The sequence below is a fragment of the Scyliorhinus torazame genome, chromosome 21, assembly GCF_047496885.1.
Source record: "Scyliorhinus torazame isolate Kashiwa2021f chromosome 21, sScyTor2.1, whole genome shotgun sequence".
Classification (NCBI taxonomy): Eukaryota; Metazoa; Chordata; class Chondrichthyes; order Carcharhiniformes; family Scyliorhinidae; genus Scyliorhinus; species Scyliorhinus torazame.
In genome coordinates, this window is record NC_092727.1 from 7,184,378 (window position 1) to 7,211,138 (window position 26,761).

At 43.6% G+C, this 26,761-nt stretch overlaps 1 protein-coding gene across 1 annotated transcript in view; it reads right to left on the reverse strand.

The window, feature by feature from the left end:
• The window catches only part of sorl1 (sortilin-related receptor, L(DLR class) A repeats containing), a 227,127-nt gene that overhangs the window by 143,608 nt on the left and 56,758 nt on the right, over positions 1–26,761 (reverse strand). Inside the window, exons 3-6 of the mRNA XM_072486394.1 lie at positions 22,048–22,173; positions 11,688–11,849; positions 9,509–9,576; positions 7,902–8,082 (exon numbers count right to left, since the gene is read on the reverse strand). Coding sequence (XP_072342495.1) covers positions 7,902–8,082; positions 9,509–9,576; positions 11,688–11,849; positions 22,048–22,173 — 537 coding nt within the window. The remainder of the gene's footprint in view (positions 1–7,901; positions 8,083–9,508; positions 9,577–11,687; positions 11,850–22,047; positions 22,174–26,761) is intronic.

Below are 26,761 nucleotides of genomic sequence, written 5' to 3' on the forward strand. Positions count from 1 at the left end.
CTAGCTATTAAAAAAGAAAGAGTAAAAAATGTATTAGGGATGCTACAGAAATGATCTCCAACCATTTATTTCCCAAGGTTCGCCACGGTTTGCTGACAATGATTAACTCTGGCATACAGTACCACACGCAAGTACATGGTGAGCCTACAGAAATGGTGGCCAGCTAATGGAACCCAATTTAATCCTCATCCAACACACTCAACTTTCCATCAGGATGCTAACTCTGGCCAGTTTCCTTCCCTCATGGATGTGGTTTTGAAGCACCTTCAACATCACCCTATCAGAAAATTCAGCACAGACCAAGAACTGAACCCCAAGAATACCCACTGAGCTACAAACTACCTTTATCGACTGAGCCAAAATAATAATCTTTATTAGTGTCACAAGTAGGCTTACATTAACATTGCAATGAAGTTACTGTGAAAAGCATCTAGTTGCCACACTCCTGTGTCTGTTCGGATACACAGAGGGAGAATTCGGAATGTCCAAATTACCTAACAGCACATCTTTCGAGACTGGAGAGGAAACCGGAGCAGCTGGAGAAAACCCACGCAGACGCGGGGAGACCATGCAGACTCCGCACAGACAGTAACCCAAGCCAGGAATCAAACCGGAGAACCTGGCGCTGTGAAGCAATAGTGCAAACCACTGTGCAACCGTGCTGCTACTCATTCACCAGTTTTGATCCAATAATCTGTTTTTAAGTAGTGCACGTCAGAACAGGACATCAACATGCAACTCAACTGCAAAGTGCAAAACCAAAGATCATATGTAGGCGGTGACCGTAAGATGCTTCATGGATACAAAATAAATCAGAGCAAGCCAGGAATTAAATAAAATTAAGCAGAAGCAATTAAATTATTTCCAGTGTACATCGTATTTGAATAATTAACAGCTAAATAATTTACTTTTGAAAGCAGGGACCATCCACCAACCCTCAATGTGCCAGAGCGAATTTCAATCTTATCTATACCTCAACTCAATCTGAATTTACTGCATATCCCCTCAGTACCTGCCAACGGTCTGACCATCTCAGTATTGTAAACTTCAATTTACCTGGCATGCAAAACCTTTTGAGGACACAATTTCAGATTTCTACTATGCTTGGCACGGGAAAACAAATAGTTCTCTAATTTCACTTTTGAATGGCCAGGAATTTGGAGATCATGTCCCCATGTTGTGGATCCTCCACCTCTTTCCCTCCCACCCACTTCCCAAACAAAGGAAATGGCTTCTTTAAATTTACTTCATCAAATTCCTTTCATTTGAACACCTCAATCAGTTTTGATTTGATAGGGTAATCTGTTTTTTAGTAGTGCATCACTGAACTGAACATTAACATGCCATGCCATGCCACCCCTCCCCCATGATGCTTAGTACTCAAACAGTTGGATATATCAAAAACATTGAACCAACATGTCATTAGAAACAGGAATGTAAATTACTGCGGACACCGGAATTTCAAACAAAAAAAAATAGTGGACAATCTCAACCGGTCTGACAGCATCTGTGGAGAGAGGAGAGCTATTGTTTCGAGTAAGTTTTGACAAAGAGTCATCTGGACTCGAAATGTTAGCTAATAATATCGAGGCTTTACAGCCAGCTTTAAAAACATTTAACCGTGCAAAGATGGATCAAATTTAAACCTCTTCATGCTGTACCCTTCAACATCGTAAATCAGACTAAAACCAGAATTGCTCATACTCCCAGCACAAAATGTTATCGGAAAGTAATAAATTTTGATCTCTCTACCTCTTTCCCACACTTGGCTGTATTAAAGTATGCATCAAGCGACAAGAATGGAGTGAAAGGAATTTCAATTGCAAACTTGAGATCCATTTTTATGCACTGATCTTTGTTAGATGTTGCATTAATCATGGTAACAGGAATAGGCCATTCAGCCCATCATGCCTGCTCCATCATTCAATACGGTCATGCCTGACCATCCACTTCAGTGCTTTTTCCCCCAAACCATCCCCATATCCCTTTCTGCCACTGGTATTTAGAAATCAGTCAATCGCTGCTTCAAACATGCTCAATGACGGAGCTTCCATAACCCTCTGGGTAAAGAATTCCAAAGATTCACAATCCTCGGAGTAAAAAGAATTCTCTTCATCTCAGGCCATGAGGCTTTCCCCTTAATTTGAAATTGTACCTCCTGGTTCGAGAAGCCCCATCCAGGGGAAACATCTCTCTTCATAGGATAGTCCCGCCATCCCAGGAACAAGTCTGGTGAACCTTTGCTGCGCTCCTTCGGACAATAATACCCTTCTTAAGGGGGCCAAAATTCACACAGTACTCCAGGTGCAATCTAACTAAGGTTCTTTACAATCTAAACAAAGACGTCACTACTCCAGTGTTCAAATGATGATAAAGGCTAACATACCATCAGCTTTCCTATTTGCTTGCTGCACTTGCATGTTGGCTTTCAGTGACTTCTGGACGAGGACACAACGGTTCCTTTGTCCATCTGCACTTGCTAATCACTTACCATTTAAGGAATACTCTGCACAGACCAAAGTGGATTCCACATTCCATCTGTCATGTTCTTGTCCACCCACCAAATCCGTCCAAGTCCCCTTGAAGCGACTTTGCATCTTCCTAGTAACACACATCCTGATCTAGCTTTTTGTTATCTGTGAACTTGTAAATATTGCATTTGGTCCCCACATCCAAATCATTGATGTGTATTTTTGAATAGCTGGGGCCCCAATCCTTGCAGTAGTTCACTAGTCATAGCCTGCCAACACAAGAATGACCCATTTGTTCCTACTGTTTTGCCTATCCTTAACCCATGCCAGTATATTACCTCATATCCCATTATGCTAACCAACCTTTTCTGGGAGATTTTATCCAAAATCTTTTGAAAATCCAAGTATACTACCTCGACCTATTCCCCTTTTTCAATTAAGTTAGTCACATACTCAAAAAGTTCCCAACAGGTTTATTAAACACGATTGCCAATTGGTAAATCCATGTTGACTGGGCCCAATCCGATCATTTGTAACCTAGTGTTCATTTATCATATCCTTTATAATAGATTCTAGGTTATGACATTTTGTTTGCAGGACCTGGGAGCTTTTAAGAGCCAAAAGGTGAAATTGGCCAGAGGAATGGGTTTTTCAGTCTGGGTTAATGCACTCCAGACTGACAGGGGAAAGTCCCAGGGGTGTTAATGTGCTTTGAGGCTAGGAAGTTAATTTGTTTTTCAGCTTGGGGCGATGATGTCATTGCTGGATGGATTCAGAGGAACATTGAGAAAACTCTGGAGAGTAGCTGAAGTCTGATCTGGCAACAGCACAGTGAGCCCTGCTACCTCACAGCACTAGGGACCCAGGTTCAATTCCGGCTTTGGGTGTCTGTGTGGAGTTTGCACATTCTCCCAGTGTCTGCGTGGGTTTCCTGCAAGTGCTCTGGTTTCCTTCCACAGTCCAAAGATGTGCAGGTGAGGTGGTGTTGCGGCGATAGGGCGGGAGAGTAGACCTAGGTACGGGTACTCTTTCAGAGGGTCGATGCAGACTCGATGAGCCAAATGGCCTCCTTCTGCACTGTCGGGATTCTATGTAACCCTGGTTTTGACCACAAGTACGGTAGCATTGTGGATAGCACAATTGCTTCACAGCTCCAGGGTCCCAGGATCGATTCCGGCTTGGGTCACTGTCTGTGTGGATTCTGCGCATCCTCCCAGTGTGTGCATGGGTTTCCTCCGGGTGCTCCGGTTTCCTCCCACAGTCCAAAGATGTGCAGGTTAGGTGGATTGGCCATGATAAATTGCCCTTAGTGTCCAAAATTGCCCTTAGTGTTGGGTGGGGTTACTGGGTTATGGGGTTAGGGTGGAGGTGTTGACCTTGGGTAGGGTGCTCTTTCCAAGAGCTGGTGCAGACTCGATGGGCCGAATGGCCTCATTCTGCACTGTAAATTCTATGATAAGTAAAGGCAGCTTTACAGTTGGATAATAAAAATGAATCAATGGATTTAAAGCAGAGCAGCTGAGGACAAAGACGCAACTAAAATATGCAAGGCAAGCCAGCTTCTGTACTGGTTTACAGATAGCTAGCTAATGGAATATTGATTACGTTTGAAGGATCTCTGGGATGTAGATGAATTTATGAGGGGTAATGGGTTTTGTCCTGGATAAACAAGTCAAGAGACATCTTCTAAAAAGAGACAAAAGGATGTCCAATGCTTTGGGCACAGATGATGTAGTTAATGGGACTGTCTGAAAAGTCAGTTTCTCCTGGAACTCTGATCCGAACAGAGCCGTTTCAGTTTGGTTTTGAAAGGTTCTCGCCCCAAAGAAATTGCACAGAGAAAGAAACTAGTAGCAACCTGGTTGTTAACATTATTCACGAGTGGCATTTGGAATATATTGGTTTGCTCAATTGGAATATAACGTCAGGTTTAGAAAGTTATGGTTTTCTCCAATTACTGTCCCAGTGGCTGGTTTTATTTTAAAATAAACTTTAATTTAAAGACAATTAACTACATTAGCAACAGTGTTATCACTCCTGTGGTGAAGTAACATCTACTCAGTTTTACAAATCGAAAATAGGCGATTCTCATCCGGGATCTTAAAAAATGGGATTTTCAGGATGGCAACTTGTAACTGGGAGTGCCACAGGGATCCATGCTGGGGTCACAATTATTTACACTATACATTTATGACTTGGACGAGGGAAGTGAATGCAGTATTGCCATGTTTGGAGATGACACAAGAATAGGTGGGAAGGCAAGTAGTGAAGATGACACAGAGTCTACAGAGGGATAGAGACAGGTTAAATTAGTGGGCAAATAGGGCAGCACGGTGGCGCAGTGGTTAGCACTGCTGCTGCACAGCGCCACGGTCCCAGGTTCGATCCCGGCTCTGGGTCACTGTCTGTGTGGAGTTTGCACATTCTCCCCATATTTGCGTGGGTTTTCATGCCACAACCCAAAAGATGTGCAGGGTAGGTGGATTGGCCATGCTAAATTGCCCCTTTAATTGGAAAAAATGAATTGGGTACTCTAAATTTATTTACTTTTTAAACTAGTGGGCAAAAACTTGGTAGATGGTAATGTAGGAAAATATGTGAAGTTATGCACTTTGGAAGGAAGAATAAAGGAGCTGAATATTATTTAAATGGAATGCATTTCTGACATTAATTACATCAGCAGTACAGCTGGCAACACCTCAAATTCATGATAGACTAAAAGTTGATATGAAAATAGCAACATTTGTGAAATGTCCAATGTGGATATTGTGTGTGTGGGGGGGGGTTTAGAGAAAGAGAGAGAAAGAGAGCAGAAACAAGTTCCTGGGCCAATGTCAGGTTGTGATCAAGTCCCGACAGAAGGCACAGTCAGAGGCCTCAAGTGTTTACTCTGTTTCTCTCTTCACTGGTTATTTGACCTGCTGAAAAATTTCAGCATTTTACACTTTTAATGACAGGTTTAGTTGCTTGAGCCACTCTCAGAATAAATTATTTCCTCAGCTCGGGCCTCCACATAAGTACTCCTCAGATAGTCATTTTGAAGTCACTCTGAATTCACTCAAATAAGTAAAGCATATGAAATGGCAGTAACTGTAACTATCTAGTAAATAGGCCCATAAAAAGGTCCATAAAAAGGGGTTTACAGCATTAGAGCAGGAAATTCCCTGGGGAATTTAATGTAAGCTTTAGCTGAAACACTGGCCAGGATTTCCAAGCCTCCGCGCCAAAATCGCGGGGGCGGAGAATGGGGCGTCGGACCCGCAATCAGGACGCGAGCCTCCAGCAACCGGAGAATCGGCTCCAATCGTGCAGTTGACAGATCGCTAGTCGGGGGCTTTTGAAAGAGGTCCCCGCAGCGATTCTCCGCGGTCGACCGGCCGAGTTCCCGCTGGCGTGGTTCACGTATGGTTCCACCCGGCGGGAGCTCGGAGTCGCGGCTGTGGTGGGGGGGGGGGGGGGGGGGGGGGGGGGGGTTCAGTCTCCCAGGGGGGGCCTCCATGACGGCCAGGCCCGCGTTCTGGGGGGCATATCTTCTTCCGCGCCGGCCTGCTGTCTGGCTCCGCCATGTAGTGCCATGTCCTGTGGGCCAGGAATCGCTGGGCCAAGAGGTCCATTTATGCTGGCGTCAACATTAAGCTGCATTTTTGGAGAATCCCAGCCACTATTCTTTTTATAAGTTCAAGCAGCACAAAAAAAAATTCATTCAGCAAAGATTAAAATAAATTGTGACCTAGAATTGTTGAGGTTTTTTGTAAAAAAAGCTCCAAGGACATTGGAGTCGGGCTTCATGCAGTCAGAGTTCGGCAACAGGAGCAACTGCATCAATAGCTGTTTATATCTTGTGATTTAGATCTATTAACTATATCTGCTTTACTGCAAGCAACTGCAAACACTGTGGGACGGTAGCACAGTGGTTAGCACAGTTGCTTCACACTCTAGGGTCCCAGGTTCGATTCCCTGCTGGTTCACTGTCTGTGCAGAGTCTGCACTTTCTCCCCATGTCTATGTGGGTGTCCTCCGGATGCTCCGGTTTCCTCCCACAGTCCAAAGATGTGCAGGTTAAGTGGATTGGCCATGTTAAATTGCCCTTATTGACGAAAAAAGTTAGGTGGGGTTACGGGGATAGGGTGGAGGTGTGGGCTTAATTTGAATGCCCTTTCCAGGGGCCGGTGCAGACTTGATGGGTCGAATGGCCCCCTTCTGCACAGTAAATTCTATAACACATCTTCCCCTCCCCAGTCAGTTTTCTAGAAGGGACCAATTCCTCTGTGCTACCCTGGTTCACTCCTCAATAACCCCAGCATTTTGTCCCTCTTCCCATCCACAAATAAAATCTGAAATAACTAAAAGTGCAGGAAATGCATGTAGCTCGGCAATGTTCTTCAGATGGTGATGGGATTGCTGTGTACATTCAGCATATTCTGCTTTATTGCTGTTTCTTAGCATGGTGGCAGTGGTTAGCACTGATGCCTAACAGCACCAGGGACCCGGTTTCATTTCCGACCTCAGGCAACTGTGTGTGGAGTTTCCACATTCTCCCAATGTCTGCACGGGTTTCCTCCGGGTGCCTCCCACATAGATGTGCGGGTTAGGCAGATTAGCCATGATAAATTGCCCCTTAGTGTTCAACGCTTAGGTTGGAGTTACAGGGATAGGGGGAGGGAGTTGGCCTAGGTTGGGTGCTCTTTCAGAGGGTCAGTGCAAACTCGATAGGCCAAATGGAATTATGGGGAATCATAGAATTTACAGTGCAGAAGGAGGCCATTCGGCCCATCGAGTCTGCACCGGCCCTTGGAAAGAGCACCCTACCCAAGCCCACATCTCCAACCTGCCCCCGTAACCCAACCCCACCTTATTGTTTGGAAACTGGTTTGTTGAAATAAATTGACCTCAGCCACTTTAACATTATTCAAAAATAAAAATTGCTCGAATGGAATAAATAAATAGTTTGGGTACACGGAGGGAGAATTCAGAATGTCCAATTCACCTAACAGCACGTCTTTCGGGACTTGTGGGAGGAAACCGAAGCACCCGGAGGAAACTCATGCAGACATGGGGAGAACGTGCAGACAGTGACCCAAGCCGGGAATCGAACCTGGGACCCTGGAGCTGTGGAGCAACAGTGCTAACCACTGTGCCGAAAGGCTGATCAGACAGTATTGCGGGGAAAGAATCCAATAGCATTTGAACTGACTAATCCCGGACAAAGACAAATTGAAAGGAGGAGGAAAAACAGATCAGCTTAAAAAGGGACTCTCTCTCCTAGTAACAGTCGCAGAAGACCCTCTTGGACAATCTTTAGTCACACATAGATCTGTGACACTACACAATTAGTAGTACAAGTTCTAAAATTAGGGGATATTTCAATAGTAAAATGCGTCCGCATATTTTTCTTTCGCTTTAAAGCAGAGTATATTTAAGAATACTCACCACCTTCTTTGTGGCAAACATGTATTTGTCTTGTAACTGAAAGTCATCTACACCTTCCAACAGGATCTCTCGGTTTTCCTCAGTCTGAAAGTAGTCTGTGCTTTTAATGATACTCGAGGAACCCATGGGCTCATGCCGTTCAACATACACTGTATTGAATGGATCATATGGTTTCACACCCCTGGAAAATTAAACATGAAAGTATATCTGCAGTTTCCCAAAAACATTAATTAATTCACTGCTGCAGTAGTTGGTCTACTAACTGGTCATGTGCTGTACCACCAAATAGGACAGCCTTGCAATTGAGATTTTATTTTGTTAATTTATAATATATACACACACACATCGCTGACTAGGCCGGCATTTATTGCCCATCCCTAATTGCCCGAGAAGATGGTGGGGAGCTGCATTCTTGAACACCATAATCCATTTGATGTCGGCAAACTCACCGTGCTGTTAGGGAGTTTCATGATTTTGACCCACTGACAGTGAAGGAACAGCAAAATATTTCCAAGTCAGCATGGTGCGTGTCAAGGAGGTAAACTTTCAAGTGGTAGGGTTCCTATGTGTCTACTGACCGAGTCCTTCCAGATCATAGTGGTTGTGGGTTTGGAAGGTGCTGATTAAGGCGCCATGGCGAGTTCCTGCATGGTATCTTGTAGATGGTACACACTGTTGCCAATGCGCACCTGTGGTGGAGGGAGTAGATGTTTGTGGATGCGTTGTCAAACAAACAGGCTGCTTTGTTCTGAATGGTGTCAGGTTTCTAGAGTGTTGTTAGAACTGCACTCAACCAGGCAAGTGGAGATTATTCTCCTGTCTTGGACAGGTTTTGAGGAGGCAGGTGAATTACTATCACAGGATTCCTAGCCTCTGACCTGCTCTCATAACCACAGTATTTATATAGCTACAGTTTCTGGTCAATAGGGATTCAGTGATTGTAATACCATTGACTGTCATGGGGTAATGGCTAGATTTTCTTTGGGGATGGTCATTGCCTAGCACATGTGATGCAAATGTTACCTGCCACTTGCCAGTTCAAGCCTGGATATTGACCAGGTCTTGCTGCATTTTAACATGGACTGCTTCAGCATCCGAGCCATTGCGGATGGTGTTGAACATTGTAATCTGCAGCCAACATCCACACTTCTGACTTTATGATGGAAGCAGCTAAAGACTAAGTTGCCCTAGTCACTTGCATTCCTCCCAACCTGTTACACAGCGTCATCAGTAAAGACATGTGGGGTGGGGCATTTGATGCCTTCACTCTGATCAGGAGCCCTTAGTAGACAAACGCTGAAAGAAAATATATCTTTCCTCAGTTGCAGCTTGCTCTTCACCATGAACAATTATTTGGCTAGGGAGAGTCCAAGGTGCACAGCTCTCCACAGCAGTTAGGAATCAACGGTAAACTTGGCAACAGGCTTCAAAAAGACCATGTCAGGCTAACCTTTTAAATGAAGTGAATTTTAGCTAAACACTGTACTACATTGGCACTAACTGTAGCCTCACACCCAACATGGTTAAAAGCGGGAATATTTGCATTACTGGCTTAAAACACAAATGCACTGTAAAGATACAAAAGTAAAAATGACATATATGCATACCAGTAAAAAGATTTGACGTGCTCTTGAATCAAGATCCAAGTCCGTCCAAAGTCATCTGATTTCCAAAGCTGCAAGATAAAGGCATACTTTATATCGAACATGCAACGCTCAAACGTAACTCCCAGACCCTTGAAGATTCACCGCATAACACTACTTGCACATCCCAATTGAACTGTACATGTTCTATCGATTTGATTTCATATCCCCCAACAAGGTTGAGAAAGCAACTGAAATAAAGTGGGGAACTTGGCCACTTCATTCTTCGAAGATGTAAGAAGCAAAGTGGATAATGGGGGGGTTCTGTAGATGTAGTGTATCTAGACTTCATAAAGATGCCGCAAAAGGTTAAGATCCCACAGGGTTAGGAGAATATATTAGCTTGTTTAGAGGATTGGCTAATCAACAGAAAGCAGAGAGAGTGGGGATAAATAGGTCTCTTTATCATTGGCAAGCTGTAACTTGTGATGTGTCACAGGGTTCGGTCCTCGGGTCCCAACTACTTAAAATTTGCATTAAAGACTTTATTGTATGGATAAAATGTACTATAGCTAAATTTGCAGAGGAAAGTTGAAATGAGGAAATAAGAAATTTACAAATGGATAGGTTAGAAGAGTGTACCAAAATTTGGCAGACGGTTTTTAGTTATCCCTTTTGGTCAGAGGAAGAAAAAGGCAACTTATCTAATGGAGAGAAACTTCAAAATGCTTTGGTGCAAAGAGATCTGGGGATCCTCTTTAATGAATCACAGAAAGTTAGTACGCAGGTGTGGGCTGCACAGTGGCTAGCACTGCTGCCTCACGGCTCTGAGGACCCAGGTTCGATCCCGGCCATCGGTCACTGTCTGTGTGGAGTTTGCACATTCGCCCTTTGTCTGCGTGGGTCTCACCCCCACAACCCAAACATGTGCAGGGCAGGTGGATTGGCCACGCTAAATTGCCCCCTTAATTGGAAGAAAAAAAGAATTGGGTACTCTTTTTATTAAAAAAAGTATGCAGGTGCAGTAAGCAACAAGGAAGGTAAATGGAATTTTGGCATTCATTGCTAATGAATTAGAATATAGAAGTGGGGAAGTGCTGTTTTAACTAGGACATTGGAGAGACCACATCTGGAGTACTGCGCACAGTTTTGGTCTCCTTGAGGAAAGGAAGGGTGTAAATGCCTGAGAGGCGGTTTAAAGGTTCACTTGATTGATTCCATGGTTGAAGGACTTGGCTAATAATGAGATTGAACGATTTAGGCCTAGACACTTGCTGGGATTTAGAAGAATGAGAAATCTATTTGGAGGTATACAAGATATTAAAGGGTAGATGTAACACAGATGTTCCCCGTTATTGGACATTCTAGATAGAGCCTCCATTTTAGGCTGAGGTGTGGCAGCTTTAAAACAGACATGAGGAAGAATTATTTCACCCAAATGATTGTGAATCTGTGGCATTCTCAGCCCAGAGTGCAGTCTATTCCAGAACACTAATCAAATTTGAGGAGCTAGATAGTTTTTTAAAACTCATACTGGGATGAAGGGATTTGGGAAGTGGGCAGGAAGGTGGTGATGAGGCCAAGATGAAATCAGCCATGATTATATTGGATGGTGGAGCAGGCTCGAGGGGCTGAACTGCCTACTCCTAGTTCTTATGTACTGACAGTAATTTTAAATTGTAGGCATCAGCCTTTAAACATGTTAATTCAAAAGGTGCTGCCATTTTAAACTCTGACCTGAGCCAGGAGCAGTAGTGGCTCGAGCAAGGAAAAGAAGTAACTTTTCAAAATGTATTTCTGATTTTAGTTCCTTTGTATGTCAAGTGGTGCACAGGTATCCATTCCTCCGGGTCCATAACAAAACTGTGCACGTCCCCTGCTGAACGTTTCCTTTAACTCTTGCTGAGGGCTAAGACCTTACTTGCTGGATGATCAATGGCAGCCTGCGCGTGCCCCATTGAACATAAAATCCTCACTGCAGGGAAGCCACATATTTAGACTCTGGACATCACTCAGTAAGTTCCTACACCGTGCATGCATTTGTTTGATTCCAAAAGCCTTTCAGTTAAATTCTAATGAACAACTATCTATTTTTTCTCATTTCAATAGTTTTGCTCTCCTTGCGCTCTGCCAGATCAAATCAGTCTGACAGCCATTGGTAATGTCCACAGATAATAGTGTTTAGACAAAAGAATAACCATACCTGTTTGTTTGTGTGGGAGCTGTCGTACCCCAGCACAAGATTCAAATTCTGACTGTTCATGAGAATATCAGTAGGGCTGAATGGAATTTGAAGGCCATGAATATCATTGCAAAAGTTGAAAGTGATCCACAAGTAGTGATTTTGGGTATCTGCAAACATGTACTGCAAAAAAAAAAAAAGCACATGTTTACACATGCATATGCAGCTTCAACTGGTCTTCATAAGATAGGCAATAAAATGAAAATACATTAACTGCACCATTAGACTTGTATAATATAAATACTGCTGCAATTTTTATCTCTACAATATTATCCCAAACGAAGAGGAGTAGTATTTCCGAGTAATACTTACGTGCCAAAGTGCAACATGTGACTGTCACCATTTCTTGGGAAAATTAAACTAGTCATATTTTGTAGTCATGAAATTAAAAGCTACCAGAACTTGTAGCTTTTAAATTATTGTGCGAGATAAGCTAGTCTACTACTACATTTTCTGTTCCAATTGTTAGATTAAATCAATGCTGGATATCAACGACAATACCAATGTATTGGCTGGATACATGAAGGGGCTGGTTTAGCACACTGGGCTAAATCCCTGGCTTTTAAAGCAGACGAAGGCAGGCCAGCAGCACGGTTCGATTCCCGTACCAGGCTCCCCGAACAGGCGCTGGAATGTGGCAACTCGGGGCTTTTCACAGTAACTTCATTTGAAGCCTACTTGTGACAATAAGCAATTTTCATTTCAATGTTAGTAGGGTACCCAAAAAGAGCTAATCAGGCTGAAAGATATCGTATAGTAGATTTCTCAGAGCAGGATTTTTAATTTTTGGTTTTTTTTTTTTTTTTTTAAATTGCAGTATGCCACAGACCCTATGGAAAGGCCAATAAATTTGGGGGACTGCATTTTGTACCATCTTCAACATCAGCTTCAACCTGGGTCCTGAACATGGGATTATCTTTCATGCATGTGTAGCTAACCCAACATCAATATAAAGCCACGATACTTTTAATGAGAGTCTTTGCAGGTAATGAAGTCTTCAGGTCCAGATGGGGCAACTGGAGAGAGGGATAATCACAGGCTAAAGAGATGTGAATTGTCTCAAGCCAGGACAGTTGGTAGGATTTTGCAAGCCCAGGCCAGATGGTGGGGGCGTGAATGTAATGTGACATGAATCCAAGGTCCCGGTTGTGGCCGTACCTGTGTGCGCGGAACTTGGCTACAAGTTTCTGCTCGGCAATTTTGCGCTATCGCGCGTCCTGAAGGCCGCCTTGGAGAACACTTACTCGGAGATCAGAGGCTGAATGCTGAAGTGTTCCCCGACTGGAAGGGAACATTCCAGCCTGGCGATTGTCGCACGATGTCTGTTCAACAGTTGTCGTAGCGTTTGCTTGGTCTCGCCAATGTACCCGCTTCGGGACATCCTTTCCTGCAGCGCATGAGGTAGACAACGTTGGCCGAGTCGCACGAGTATTTATCACTTACCGAGTGGGTGGTATTCACACGTGTAATGGTGATACCCATGTCGGTGCTCTGGCACGTTTTGCAGAGATTGCCATGGCAGGGTTGTGTGGTGTCGTGGTCGCTGTTCAAGGCTGGGTAGTTTGCTGCAAACAAATGGTTTATCTGAGGTTGCGCGGTTGTTTGAAGGTAAGTAGTGGGGATGTGCTTGGCAAGATGTTAGTCTTCATCGATGACTTGTTGAAGGCTGCGAAGATGATGTCGTAGTTTCTCCGCTCTGGGGAAGTATGGACGATGAAGGGTACTCTGTTGGTTGCGTCCCATTGTTGGTCTTCGGAGGAGGTTGGTGCGGACCTTTGCTGTGGCGCGTTGGAATTGTCGATCAATGAGTCGAGCACCATATCCCGTTCGTACAAGGGCATCTTCCAGCGTCTGTATATGTGTGTTACGCTCCTCCTTGTCAGAGCAGATCCTGTGTATACACAGGGCTTGTCCATAGGGGATGGTTTCTTTTAATGTGTTTAAGGTGGAAGCTGGAGAAGTGGAGCATCAGGAGGTTATCTGTGGGCTTGCGGTAAAGCGAAGTGCTGAGGTGACCGTCCTTGATGGAGACGAGGGTGTCCAAGAATGCAACCGATTCTGGAGAATAGTCCACGGTGAGCCTGATGGTGGGATGGGACTTATTGAAGTCATTGTGTAGTCGTTTCAGTGATTCTTCACTGTGGGTCCAAAGGAAAAACATGTCATTGATGTATCTGGTGTGTAACGTCAGTTGAAGGTCCTGTGTGGTGAGATCATCTTCAAACTTGTGCATGAAGATGTTGGCATATTGAGGTGCGAATTTGGTCCCCATGGCTGTTCTGTATGTCTGGATGAAGAACTTGTTGTCGAAGGTGAAGACATTGTGATCCAGAATGAAGCAGATGAATTGCAGAACTGCGGCTGGAGATTGGCAGTTGTCGGTGCGGAGTATTGAGGTAGTTGCAGCAATGCTGTTGTCATGGGAGATGCTGGTGTAGAGACGTCCATTGTGACGAGGAATGTTCCTGGTTCAACTGGTCCATGGGTGCTGAGTTTCTGTAAGACGTTAGTCATCGTATCGCGGCAGAGCTGGGCGTTTCTTGTACGATGGGTATCAAAACGCCATCGATGTAGCCAGAGGGGTTCTCACACAGGGCCCCATTACCTGATACAATAGGGGGAACATAGACATAGACCAAAGAACATTACAGCGCAGTACAGGCCCTTCGGCCCTCGATGTTGCGCCGACCTGTGAAACCACTCTAAAGCCCATCTACACTATTCCCTTATCGTCCATATGTCTATCCAATGACCATTTGAACACACTTAGTGTTGACGAGTCCACTACTGTTGCAGGCAGGGCATTCCACGCCCATACTACTCTCCGAGTAAAGAACCTGCCTCTTGACATCGGTCCTATATCTATCTCCCCTCAATTTAAAGCTATGCCCCCTCATGCTAGACATCACCATTAGAGGAAAAAGGCTCTCACTGTCCACCCTATCCAATCCTCTGATCATCTTGTATGCCTCAATTAAGTCACCTCTCAGCCTTCTTCTCTCTAACGAAAACAGCTTCAAGTCCCTCAGCCTTTCCTCACAAGACCTTCCCTCCATACCAGGCAACATTCTGGTAAATCTCCTCTGCACCCTTTCCAATGCTTCCACATCCTTCCTATAATGCGGCGACCAGAATTGCACGCAATACTCCAAATGCGGCCGCACCAGAGTTTTGTACAGCTGCAACATGACCTTATGGCTCTGAAACTCAATCCCTCTACCAATAAAAGCTAACACACCGTACGCCTTCTTAACAACCCTCTCAACCGGAGTGGCAACTTTCAGGGATCTATGTACATGGACACCGAGATCTCTCTGCTCATCCACACTGCCAAGAATCTTACCATTAGCCCAGTACTCGGTCTTCCTGTTATTCCTTCCAAAATGAATCCCCTCACACTTTTCTGCATTAAACTCCATTTGCCACCGCTCAGCCCAGCGCTGTAGCTTATCTATGTCCCTCTGTAACATGTAACATCCTTCCGCACTGTCCACAACTCCACCGACTTCAGTGTCATCTGCAAATTTACTCACCCATCCTTCTACGCCCTCCTCCAGGTCATTTATAAAAATGAAAAACAGCAGTGGCCCCAAAACAGATCCTTGTGGTACACCACTAGTAACTGGACTCCAGTCTGAACACTTCCCATCAACCACCACCCTTTGTCTTCTTCCAGCTATCCAATTTCTAATCCAAACTGCTAAATCTCCGAATCCCATGCTTCCGTATTTTCTGCAGTAGCCTACCGTGGGGAACCTTATCACACGCTTTACTGAAATCCACATAACACCACATCAACTGCTTTACCCTCATCCACCTGTTTGGTCACCTTCTCAAAAGAACTCAATAAGGTTTGTGAGGCACGACCTACCCTTCACAAAACCATATGGACTATGTTAACCCTGAAAAGTGTGAGGTTGTCCATTTTGGAAGGACAAATATGAATGCGGAATACAGGGTTAACGATAGAGTTCTTGGCAATGTGGAGGAGCAGAGAGATCTTGGGGTCCATGTTCATACATCTTTGAAAGTTGCCACTCAAGTGGATAGAGCTGTGAAGAAGGCCTATGATGTGCTAGCGTTCATTAACAGAGGGATTGAATTTAAGAGCCGTGAGGTGATGATGCAGCTGTACAAAACTTTGGTAAGGCCACATTGAGTATTGTGTGCAGTTTTGGTCGCCTCATTTTAGGAAGGATGTGGAAGCTTTGGAAAAGGTGCAAAGAAGATTTACCAGGATGTTGCCTGGAATGGAGAGTAGGTCTTACGAGGAAAGGTTGAGGGTGCTAGGCCTTTTCTCATTAGAACGGAGAAGGATGAGGGGCGACTTGATAGAGGTTTATAAGATGATCGGGGAATAGACAGAGTAGACAGTCAGAGACTTTTTCCCCGGGTGGAACAAACCATTACAAGGGGACACAAATCTAAGGGGAAAGGTGGAAGATATAGGAGGGATATCAGAGGTAGGTTCTTTACCCAGAGAGTAGTGGGGGCATGGAATGCACTGCCTGTGGAAGTAGTTGAGTCGGAAACATTAGGGACCTTCAAGCAGCTATTGGATAAGTACATGGATTACGGTAAAATGATAGTGTAGATTTATTTGTTCTCAAGGGCAGCACGGTAGCATTGTGGATAGCACAATTGCTTCACAGCTCCAGGGTCCCAGGTTCGATTCCAACTTGGGTCACTGTCTGTGCGGAGTCTGCACGTCCTCCCAGTGTCTGCGTGGGTTTCCTCCGGGTGCTCCGGTTTCCTCCCACAGTCCAAAGATGTGCGGGTTAGGTGAATTGACCAATGATAAATTGCCCTTAATGTCCAAATTGCCCTTGGTGTTGGGTGGAGGTGTTGAGTTTGGGTAGGGTGCTCTTTCCAAGAGCCGGTGCAGACTCAAAGGGCCGAATGGTCTCCTTCTGCACTGTTAATTCAATGATAATCTATGATTAATCTAGGACAAAGGTTCGGCACAACATCGTGGGCCGAAGGGCCTGTTCTGTGCTGTATTTTCTATGTCTAATCAAATTATTCCTTTCCAGATGATTATACACCCTATCTCTTATAAACCTTTCCAAGATTTTGCCCACAATGGAAGTAAGGCTCACTGGTCTATAGTTACCGGGGTTGTCTCTACTCCCCTTCTTGAACAAGGGGCCAACATTTGCTATCCTCCAGTCTTCTGGCACTATTCCTGTAGACAAAGATGACTTAAAGATCAAAGCCAAAGGCTCAGCAATCTCCTCCCTAGCTTCCCAGAGAATCCTAGGATAAATCCCATCCGGCCCAGGGTACTTAGCTATTTTCACCCTTTCCAGAATTGTTAACACCTCCTCCTCATGAACCTCAAGCCCTTCTAGTCTAGTAACCTGAATCTCAAGTCTTCTCCTCAACAACATTGTCTTTTTCCTGTGCGAATACTGATGAAAAATATTCATTTAGCACCTCTCCTATCTCCTTGGACTCCAAACACAACTTCCCACTACTGTCCTTGACTGGCCCTACTCTTACCCTAGTGATTATTTTATTCCTGACATATCTATAGAAAGCTTTAGGGTTATCCTTGATCCTACCTGCCAAAGACTTCTCATGTCCCCTCCTGGCTCTTCTTAGCACTCTCTTTAGGTTCTTCCTAGCTAACTTCTAACTCTCGAGCGCCCTAACTGAACCTTCGTGTCTCATCTTTACACAAGCCTCCTTCTTCCTCTTGACAAGTGTTTCGACTGCCTTAGTAAACCACGGTTCCCTCGCTCGACCACTTCCTCCCTGCCTGACAGGTACATACTTATCAAGGACACGCAGTAGCTGTTCCGTGAACAAGCTCCACATTTCCATTGTGCCCATCCCCTGCAGTTTTCCTCTCCATCCGATGCATCCTAAGTCTTGCCTCATCGCATCATAATTGCCTTTCCCCCAGATATAACTCTTGCCCTGCGGTATATACCTATCCCTTGCCATCACTAAAGTAAACGTAATCGAATTGTGGTCACTATCACCAAAGTGCTCACCTATCTCCAAATCTAACACCTGTCCAGGTTCATTAGCCAGTACCAAATCCAATACGGCCTCACCTCTCGTTGCCTATCTACATACGGTGTCAGGAAACTCTCCTGCACACATTGGACAAAAACGGACCCATCTAAAGTACTCGAACTATAGCATTTCCAGTCAATATTTGGAAAGTTAAAGTCCCTCATAACAACTACCCTGTTGCTTTCGCTCCTATCCAGAATCATCTTTGCAATCCTTTCCTCTACATCTCTGGAACTTTTCGGAGGCCTATAGAAAACCCCTAACAGGGTGACCTCTCCTTTCCTGTTTCTAACCTCAGCCCATACGCCCTCAATCGAAGAGTCCTCATCAAATGTCCTTTCTGCCACCGTAATACTGTCCTTGACTAACAATGCCACCCCTCCCCCTCTTTTACCACCTTCCCTGAGCTTACTGAAATATCTAAACCCCGGCACCTGCAACAACCCCATTCCTGTCCCTGCTCTATCCATGTCTCCGTAATGGCCACAACATCGAAGTCCCAGGTACCAACCCATGCCACATGTTCACCCACCTTATTCCGGATGCTCCCGGCATTGAAGAAGACACACTTTAAACCACCTTCCTGCCTGCACACTCCTGCAACTTTAGGACAGCCTGGTGTGTTGGCCTTGTGTATTTTCGGGAGGCAGTAGAGATCTCCAACGCGGGGAGTACGTGGGATGAGAGCACGTAGGGTGCTCTGAAGGTCTGGATCCAAGGTCTTGATCAGTCTGTTGAGTTGGCAGGTGCGTTCCTTGGTTGGATCTGCAGGTAGTGTTCCTGGTTGTCGAGTTGTCGGTACACTTCTTTGCAGTAGTCTATTCAGTATGACGGTGGCCCCTCCTTTGTCTGCTGATTTGAGGACGATGTTGCGGTTGGTCTGGAGAGCACGGATGGCATTGTCTTGTGCTTGGGTGACATTCGGGGCTATCTTGCGAACGATGAATCTTGCATTGACGCAACTCCTGACGGCTTGAGCATACATGTCGAGTCTAAGGCAGCGGCCTTCCAGAGGGGTCCAATTCGACTCTTTCCTTTTCAGTTGCCGCACTGCAGATCTCTCGGTCTGCTGTTCCAGTACATTGGTTGTCTCATTGGGTTCACTGTTGGCCTCTTGGGACCTGTGGAAGAACTCCCGGAGCCTCATTCGCTTGATGAATTCCTCCTAGTCTTCAGAATGGTCATAGCCCATTTGACAGTGCATAACATACTGTACAAGCAGATTTACATGTCTGTGTAATCTAGTCATTTCATTAATCGTGTATTAACTACAGTTAACTAACAGATATACAAGGTCCTTTTTGGAGTGCGACTTGGCAAAACAAATGGGTGCAATATTTTCTTGAACAGCATCAATCTGCTATATTCACTCAATGCAACACAGAAAGGTACTATGGTAATCATGGGAAATGCACATTTTCAGGACAGCACCGTTTTACTATTCCATCCCAAGGCTGGAATTGGCATTCCCACTGACTGGTCAACTGTATACAACTAACAGTAATTCCTAACGACCAAATCATATTTCTTCAGATATGAACCATAGCAAGAATATCACCTCCCAGCCTGTGGTAATTAAGCCATCAGAACAAAAAGGCTTTAGAGTACACAGCATAACTCATTCTTAAATCTCAGCAAAATGCCAATGGGTATTCTCACATCCCAAATAGCCTACAGAAAAGCATTTTGATCCCTGCAAGATTAAAGGGTTTCAGGTTTCTCTTTTCCACATTGCAAACAATGGTCCTAATTGTCTTATCCTCAATCCTCTTCTACAGGGGCCTTAATGCGTCAAACTTAAAAATTCAATACCCTAAAGTTGTGAAAAGGGCACCCAAAAACATGGCAATTTTCTAATCACATCAAACCAATGATTTGTATAGGTTTAACGTTACATCTACTCGTGCACTACTGCTCTTCTTTACTAAACCTAGAACGGCAGACTATTGTTCAGCTGCAATTTAGCCTAAATAGGAAAAAATGAAATGGAAAAGAAACAATAGTAAAAGATACGTCACTGGAAAGAAGCCAATTCTGACAATGCAGCCACCCTTCAGTATTGGAATGAGAGCAGAAATTCTGTGCTCAAATCTTTATCGTAGCGCTTGAAACCAACAACCTTCTGACCCAAAGACCAGACTTCGATGGCGGGCATGAAGTATTCAAGAGTACATGAAGCAGTTAGATAGAACAAACAACAAAATAACAGATGGTACTTAGAATCATAGAATCCCAATAGTGCAGAAGGAAGCTATTCGGCCTTCCGAAATAGCACCCTGCCTAGGCCCATTCCCTGGCTTTGTCCCTGTAACCCCACCTAACCTGCACATCTTTGGACTGTGGGAGGAAATCCACACAGACACGGAGAACGTGGAAACACCATACAGCCATTTATTAGATTCACTCCAGTTTATCTATGGATAATTAGTTACCCATTGCTGTGTGCCGGTCATTCCCAGATATTCCTTTTTGTCTATGCACGTTCTTTTTCTGCTCCCCCTCCCCAACTTATTTCATCTCCTTTCCAAGTCTGTTAATCTCCTTTCCTGTTCCAACTATTTTGATTAATACAAATAACTAAGTAAACCAATTAGATAAACTGAGGAGCAAATTAAAGGGACAGTCCCTTAAAGGGAAACTGCCTTAAACAAAAAGCAAATCGTAAATAGACTTAAAAACATCATACGAAAATGTGATTAGGGGACAATAAAGCACCCAGCCCCTGCAGTACCCAATGGGCATAGAAGGCCTCGAGGGTGCCAGTGAAGCAAATATGTCTGGACGATGTCTCTACCTGGTTTTGAACCGGGGATCTCGGAGTGTAAAGCAAAATGTGATAACTGCTAGACGACGGGACTAGCTTTTTGTATTAATCTCTAATTAAGGCTGTTCTGGTGCTATAATGGAACAGATTAACACCTGGTGCTTTGCTTCTATTCTAAGCCTTCCTGAATTTGCACAATCAAAATTTTGCACATGCCTACACTACAACTGTTGATGCTAAAATGTCATAATACCCCAGAGTAACTTTTGCCCAGAACTTACAGCACAGAAACAAGTCAGTTTAATAGGTCCATGCTGGTGTTTATATTTCATATGAGCTTCCTTCCACCCTTAGCATGTAACCCTAAAATAACTTCCCTTCTCACTTCTAAATAAATTTGCTTTTCTTTGTCCATCATCTACTATCTAGCTACTTCTCAAGGTGGTTACAAGCTCGGCTTCTCACCACCGAGTGAAAAGATTTTCAGAGTTTCTTATGGGGTGTTTGCTACTATATAATGATTGTGGCCTTTCCACAAATATCTGCTCTATGTCTACACAATTTCAGAGCAAATCACATCAGGTCCCATTCACCGATGCCCCCTCCAATTATGGTGCCCTCCCACAATTCCCCACCCATCACAGAACTCTACCCCAATTCCAGCATCATCCAATTTTGTGTCCTCCCATAATTCCGCCCCCACTCCTCTCCCTCAAACCAGGAAAACCATTATGGTGACCTACCCCATTTCCCTGCCTCCCACTCGTTAAAATGTCCTCCCCCAATTTTCCAGTGTGGCCCTCCATTTTACCGTGTTAACATTCCATGCAGCGTGTCCAAATCAAATATTCAAATAAAGCAGGTAATGAGTGAACAGGAAGGCGCGGAGGAGGGGAAAGATGGTGGAGGTGGGGGTGGGAACTGATGCAGGAGACGAGGCAATAGCGAAAGACCAAAAAGCACAGGCCCACTGTTTTTCCTGCCTAGTGAGGAATGCATTTCGCATAATTCTTTTTCAGAGCTCGTGGGTAAACAAAAGAGGGGGTGAAAAAGATGGTGAGAACTAGTGATTTGACGCAGGGAAACCTAGATCAACTGCAATTAACAATTCAACTCTTACTTCAGCTAATAACCACACATTCCTAATGTTTCACACGTTGCTTGTCTGACAGCTTCACAACAGAATGGGATATTTCTTCCTGCAGTTAGCCCAAGAGTCACCATAAAATTTCCAAATTTTGTAATTAACTTAAAGGATTAAAATTTAAGATCCAAAATGCATGGACAGATGTAGCCAAAAAAAAAAAAAAAAAAAAAAAAAAAAATGCCAACAGTTCCAATCCTTCCAGAGGCTGCACCAGGAAACTGATGCCAACTAAATGTTAACACAGCTCTGGGAAACTGCAGAGCACAGGAAAGGGAAGTCATATGTTGCAATAAGACTTCCTATATGAATACCAAACATTCAATCATACAACCATTTCAAAGTAATGGCTTAAAACATTTGCCTGCGCTACAACAAATGTTCCTTACCCGTTTGTTATCTGCTGGACTGTGGTAAAACTGAGCAATAACTGTCCTGTTTTTTGTTTCATCTTGTAGCTTGAATTTCTCGTCAATTTTCTTGAAGGTTTTTCCGTAATTATATGAAATGTATACCTATGTAAAAGAGAAAAATTATTAAAAAGGTGACAGCACAGAAACAGGTCATTAGACAAACTATTCTACACTCCATGAGTCCCTTCTTCATTCAACTCTTTCAGGATTGCCTTCTATTACTTTCTAACTCTGTGCTTTTCGAGGTTCTCTTTTAAGCATTAATACGATTCACCACTACCATTCCTTCTGGTTCCAAATTCCCGGTGAGCAAAGGTCATCGGCTGGAAAAAGTTTCCCACTCTGCTGATGCTGCTGACCTGATGAGTACTTCCAACTTGCGCTACATACACAGAAAAGGAAGAGGAGACCACCATTTGGTCCTTCAGGCCTGCTCCACCATTCATCATTATGGCTGTTAATCAAGTTTAATACCCTGATCCAGCACCGCATCCACCCCCCTCCATATACCTTTAGCCCCAAGAGCTAGATCTAACTCCTCCTTGAAATTACACAATATTTTGGCCTCAACCCCTTTGCGGTAGTGAATTCCACAGATTCACCACTCTCTGGGTGAAGAAATTTCTCCTCACTTCAGTTCTAAAAGGTTTACCCCCTTATCTTCAAACTATGACCCTTAGGTCTGGATTCCCCCCACATCAGGAACATTCTTTCTGCAGCTACCCAGTCTAGTGTTCTGGTTTTATTTCAGCTGGCCCCACTTAGGGAGCGGTCTATTGTTAGTTTACTTTTATGCCCCAATAGGCATCAACCACAGGCTCATCTTGAAATACAGCATGTTGAATATTTAGGGATATTAATCATTGCATGCCATCCTGTAACGCTATTTCCCCAGATATGGCAGTAATGATAAAAACTGTGTTCATTGTTATCACTTATCTGATACTGACAGCAGCTTCTAGAGTCCACACATGTGCAGATTCGATGAGCCTCCAAAGACTGCAATTAATTGAAAATTATTGGACAGAATGTCCACTGTTACTATAAATCTCACTACAAAAACCTAGAAAAAGTTGCACTGGTGTTACAGGAGGTAACTGAGTTTATAATAAAATCAATGTATATTTTTAAAATTCTTGTGCCACTGGCAAAGCCAGCATTTATTGCCCAACACAAATTTTCCACGAAGTGGTGCAGGTACACACAGTGCCGTTGGGAAGGAACGGTGATAAAATTCCAAGTCAGTTTGGAGTGTGACTTGGAGGGGAACTTCCAGGTGGTGTGTTCCCAAACATCTGCCCTTGTAGTCAGTTTACATTGGTCCAGTTCAGTTTCTGCTTATTGAAAGTGGGGGATTCAGCGATGGCAATGCAACCAGACAAGACCATTAAAAAATGCGAAGAGTAGGCCATTTGGCCCCTCTATCCTGCACTGCCATTCAATAGGATCATGGCTGATCAGACATTCCTCACGTCCACTTTCCCACCCTTTCCCTTACTGACCAAGAATCTATCTCAACCTTCAAATATACACTACTCTGCTCCCACATCTCTCGTTTGGCAAGGGGTGCCAAAGGTTCAAACATCGGAGAGAAGAAATTCCTCCTCATCTCGGTCTTAAATTGGCACCATTATTACGATCCCAGACCAGACCCCAGCAGTGGCTAGGATACTGGATAGAAACCCCAATATTGTATTTCTTTTTGTAAGACCTGTGAGGAAAGGATAAGTCACTCCAGGGGTGATTTTATGAAAAATTGGGATATAGGATATTAAATTAAACTTGATTACTAACAATGTTAAAAAATCTTCAACAAATCACAGGAACAATTACCCCTTAAATCAATACAGTGACACAATAGCCCTCAACTGCTAGCTTTACTTCTGCTCAAACAACAGAACAATCTCAGATCGCAATCCACTTTTAAATAGTTAGCAGACCCAGGCATACTTGAAAGAGAGATGTTCTTGGAGTTGTTTTTTGTTTTAAAAAAATAAAATCGACCTGAATCCTGTCAGAACAATGGTTTCTCTACCTGGTGTCTTCAGAAACTCTTCAAGGTTTGATTTCCAGGACCCAATTGAACAATCTCTTCTAAAATGCCTTGTACTCTACCTCTTCCCATTGGCTACATTAACTTACCAAGCTGAAACACAATGACTCCAATTAAATACTCCACAGGGAACCCTCTTAATCAAGGAAAAATCATTAGCCCAAGCTTTTCCGATGCTTTAATTGCATCCATCTCCCAGAAAGCCGAGCATCTTGCAATCCAGGATTTTAAAAACATTATTGGAGCAATCATACACACACTAAGCTAGATTTTCAAACCTCACTGCACCAAATACATATAATACAACATATCCAAAATACACCCCTTTATCTTGAGACTATGCCTTCTGGTTAAAGATTCTCCCAAGAGGGGGAAATTCCGCTCAGCATTTACCTTGTCAAGCCCCTCAAGAATCCTATATGTTTCAATTAGTTACCTCACATTCTTCTAAATTCCAATGAGGAGAATCCCAATCCGTTGAACCTTTGCTCATAAGACAGTCCCCTCCATATTGTGGATCATCCTGCTGAACCTTCTCTGAACCACCTCCAATGAAATAATAAATTCTTTAAATAAAAGGGGCCCAAAACTGCTCACAGCACTCTAGATGTGGAGATGCCGGTGTTGAACTGGGGTGGGCGCAGCAAGAAGTCTCACAACATCAGGTTAAAGTCCAACGGGTTTATTTGAAATCACAAGCTTTCTGAACAGCGTGATTTCAAATAAACCTGTTGGACTTTAACGTTGCGTTGAGAGACTTCTTACACAGCACTCTAGATTTGATCTCACCAATACCTTGTACAGTTGCAGCAAGACACCCAACTTGTACTCTAACCCTTTGAAAAAAGGGCCAACGTTCCATTAGCCTTCCTGATTACCTGCTGCACCTCTGTGCTAACTTTCAGTATTTTGTGCACAAGCACCCCCAAGTCCCTTGGTGGTGCAGCTTTTTGCAGTTTTCTCTATTTACATAACAAAACAAGAGAATACGAGTGTTAAGATACCAGGCCAGGCCCCAACTTGGATTACCGGACAGGAATGCCAAACAATTTATTTTCATTTGTAAAATTGTGAGGAAAGGATACTTCACCCCTTCACCTCAGAGCAATAGCGATATTATGATAAAACTGACTTTAATGAATTTAAATACAGAATTAACCGGATGAAAGAAAAGCTTTACAATTAACCATTCTTAAATAAAAGGAAAAGTTTTAATCCACTATCTACATTGTTCACTACATATATATTCCAACAAAGCAACCCACTATAGTTCAGATTCCACTCAGTTAGCAATCAGAGTTACTTGCTCATCTGTGCAGACCTTTGGAGGTGATCCTCTTTCAGAAACAACCCGAAGGTCCAGTCTTGTCAGACTCTTCTGCTGAACCCAACAGCATTTGGCAAAAAACTGCAACCTCAGACAGACCTGGCTCCTCCCATGAATTACATCACCTGTATCCTACTAAGATGTCCCATTACCTGCTTAGCCAAGACTAAATACAATGCTTAAATTTATCTACTCTCCAGGAAATCTCCAGCAATCAAAACAATATCCCATTGGCCATATCTCTGAACACTTGTTAAAAAACGCAATTACCACTTCACCTTTTACGACTCCTTAATTCCAGCTTTCGTAGACACATGCATTTTAAATCAGGGCTTATAACCAACTTTACTGCCACAAAACATGAAATACAATTTCTACATTCTCTCACTACAGTTCTCTCTTCCAAATGAACAGCTTCACATTTCCCCACATACTCCCACTTACTTAACCTATCAATATCTATATGCAAATTGCTTGCATCCATCTCGCAAGTTGCCTTTCCACTTATGTGTGTTTTCTACAGAACACATTCACTTCCTTCATCCAAGTCAATATGTATTGTAAACAGTTGCAGTTCCAGCACTGATCCCTGTGGAACCGCATTGGTTACAGGTCGTTAACCTGGAAAAGAACCCCTTACCCCGCTTGCTGTTTCCTGCCCAATAACCAATTTATCCATGCCAAATTACGGTTTCCTGCCCAATAACCAATTCTCTATCTCCATGCCAATATACTACTCCCAACACCATGGATTCTTATTTTATGACTTAACCTGGTATCGAATGCCTTCTGGAAGTCAAAATACAACACATCTACTGTTTCCCCTCTATCCACCCTGGTTGAGACTTCCTGAAAAAATAATTGGTCAGACACTATTTCCCTTTCATAAAGCCATGCTGACTTTGCTGGATTAGATTACGATTTTCCAAATGTAATGCTATTACTCCTTTAATAATAAATTGCAACATTTTTCCAACAATTGAAGTTAGGCTAATCAGTCTAGAGTTGCCCGCTTGTTGCCTCCCTCCCTGTTTGAATAGGGGCGTCACATAGGTAGTTTGCCAATCCTCCGGTTCTTCTCCAGAATCCAAGAATATTTGGAAAATTACAATGAATGCATCCACTATTTCTGTAGCTACTTTGTTTAGAATCCTAGGATGCAGCCAGCAAGGCCAGGAGACAAACTGCCTTTCACCCCAATAGTTTGTCAAATACTTGTCAGTTTTTATATTCCTTGCTAGTTTGCCTTCATATTTTATTTTCTCTCTTTTTCATCAAGGGGCGATGGTTAGATTCTCTTATTGGAGATT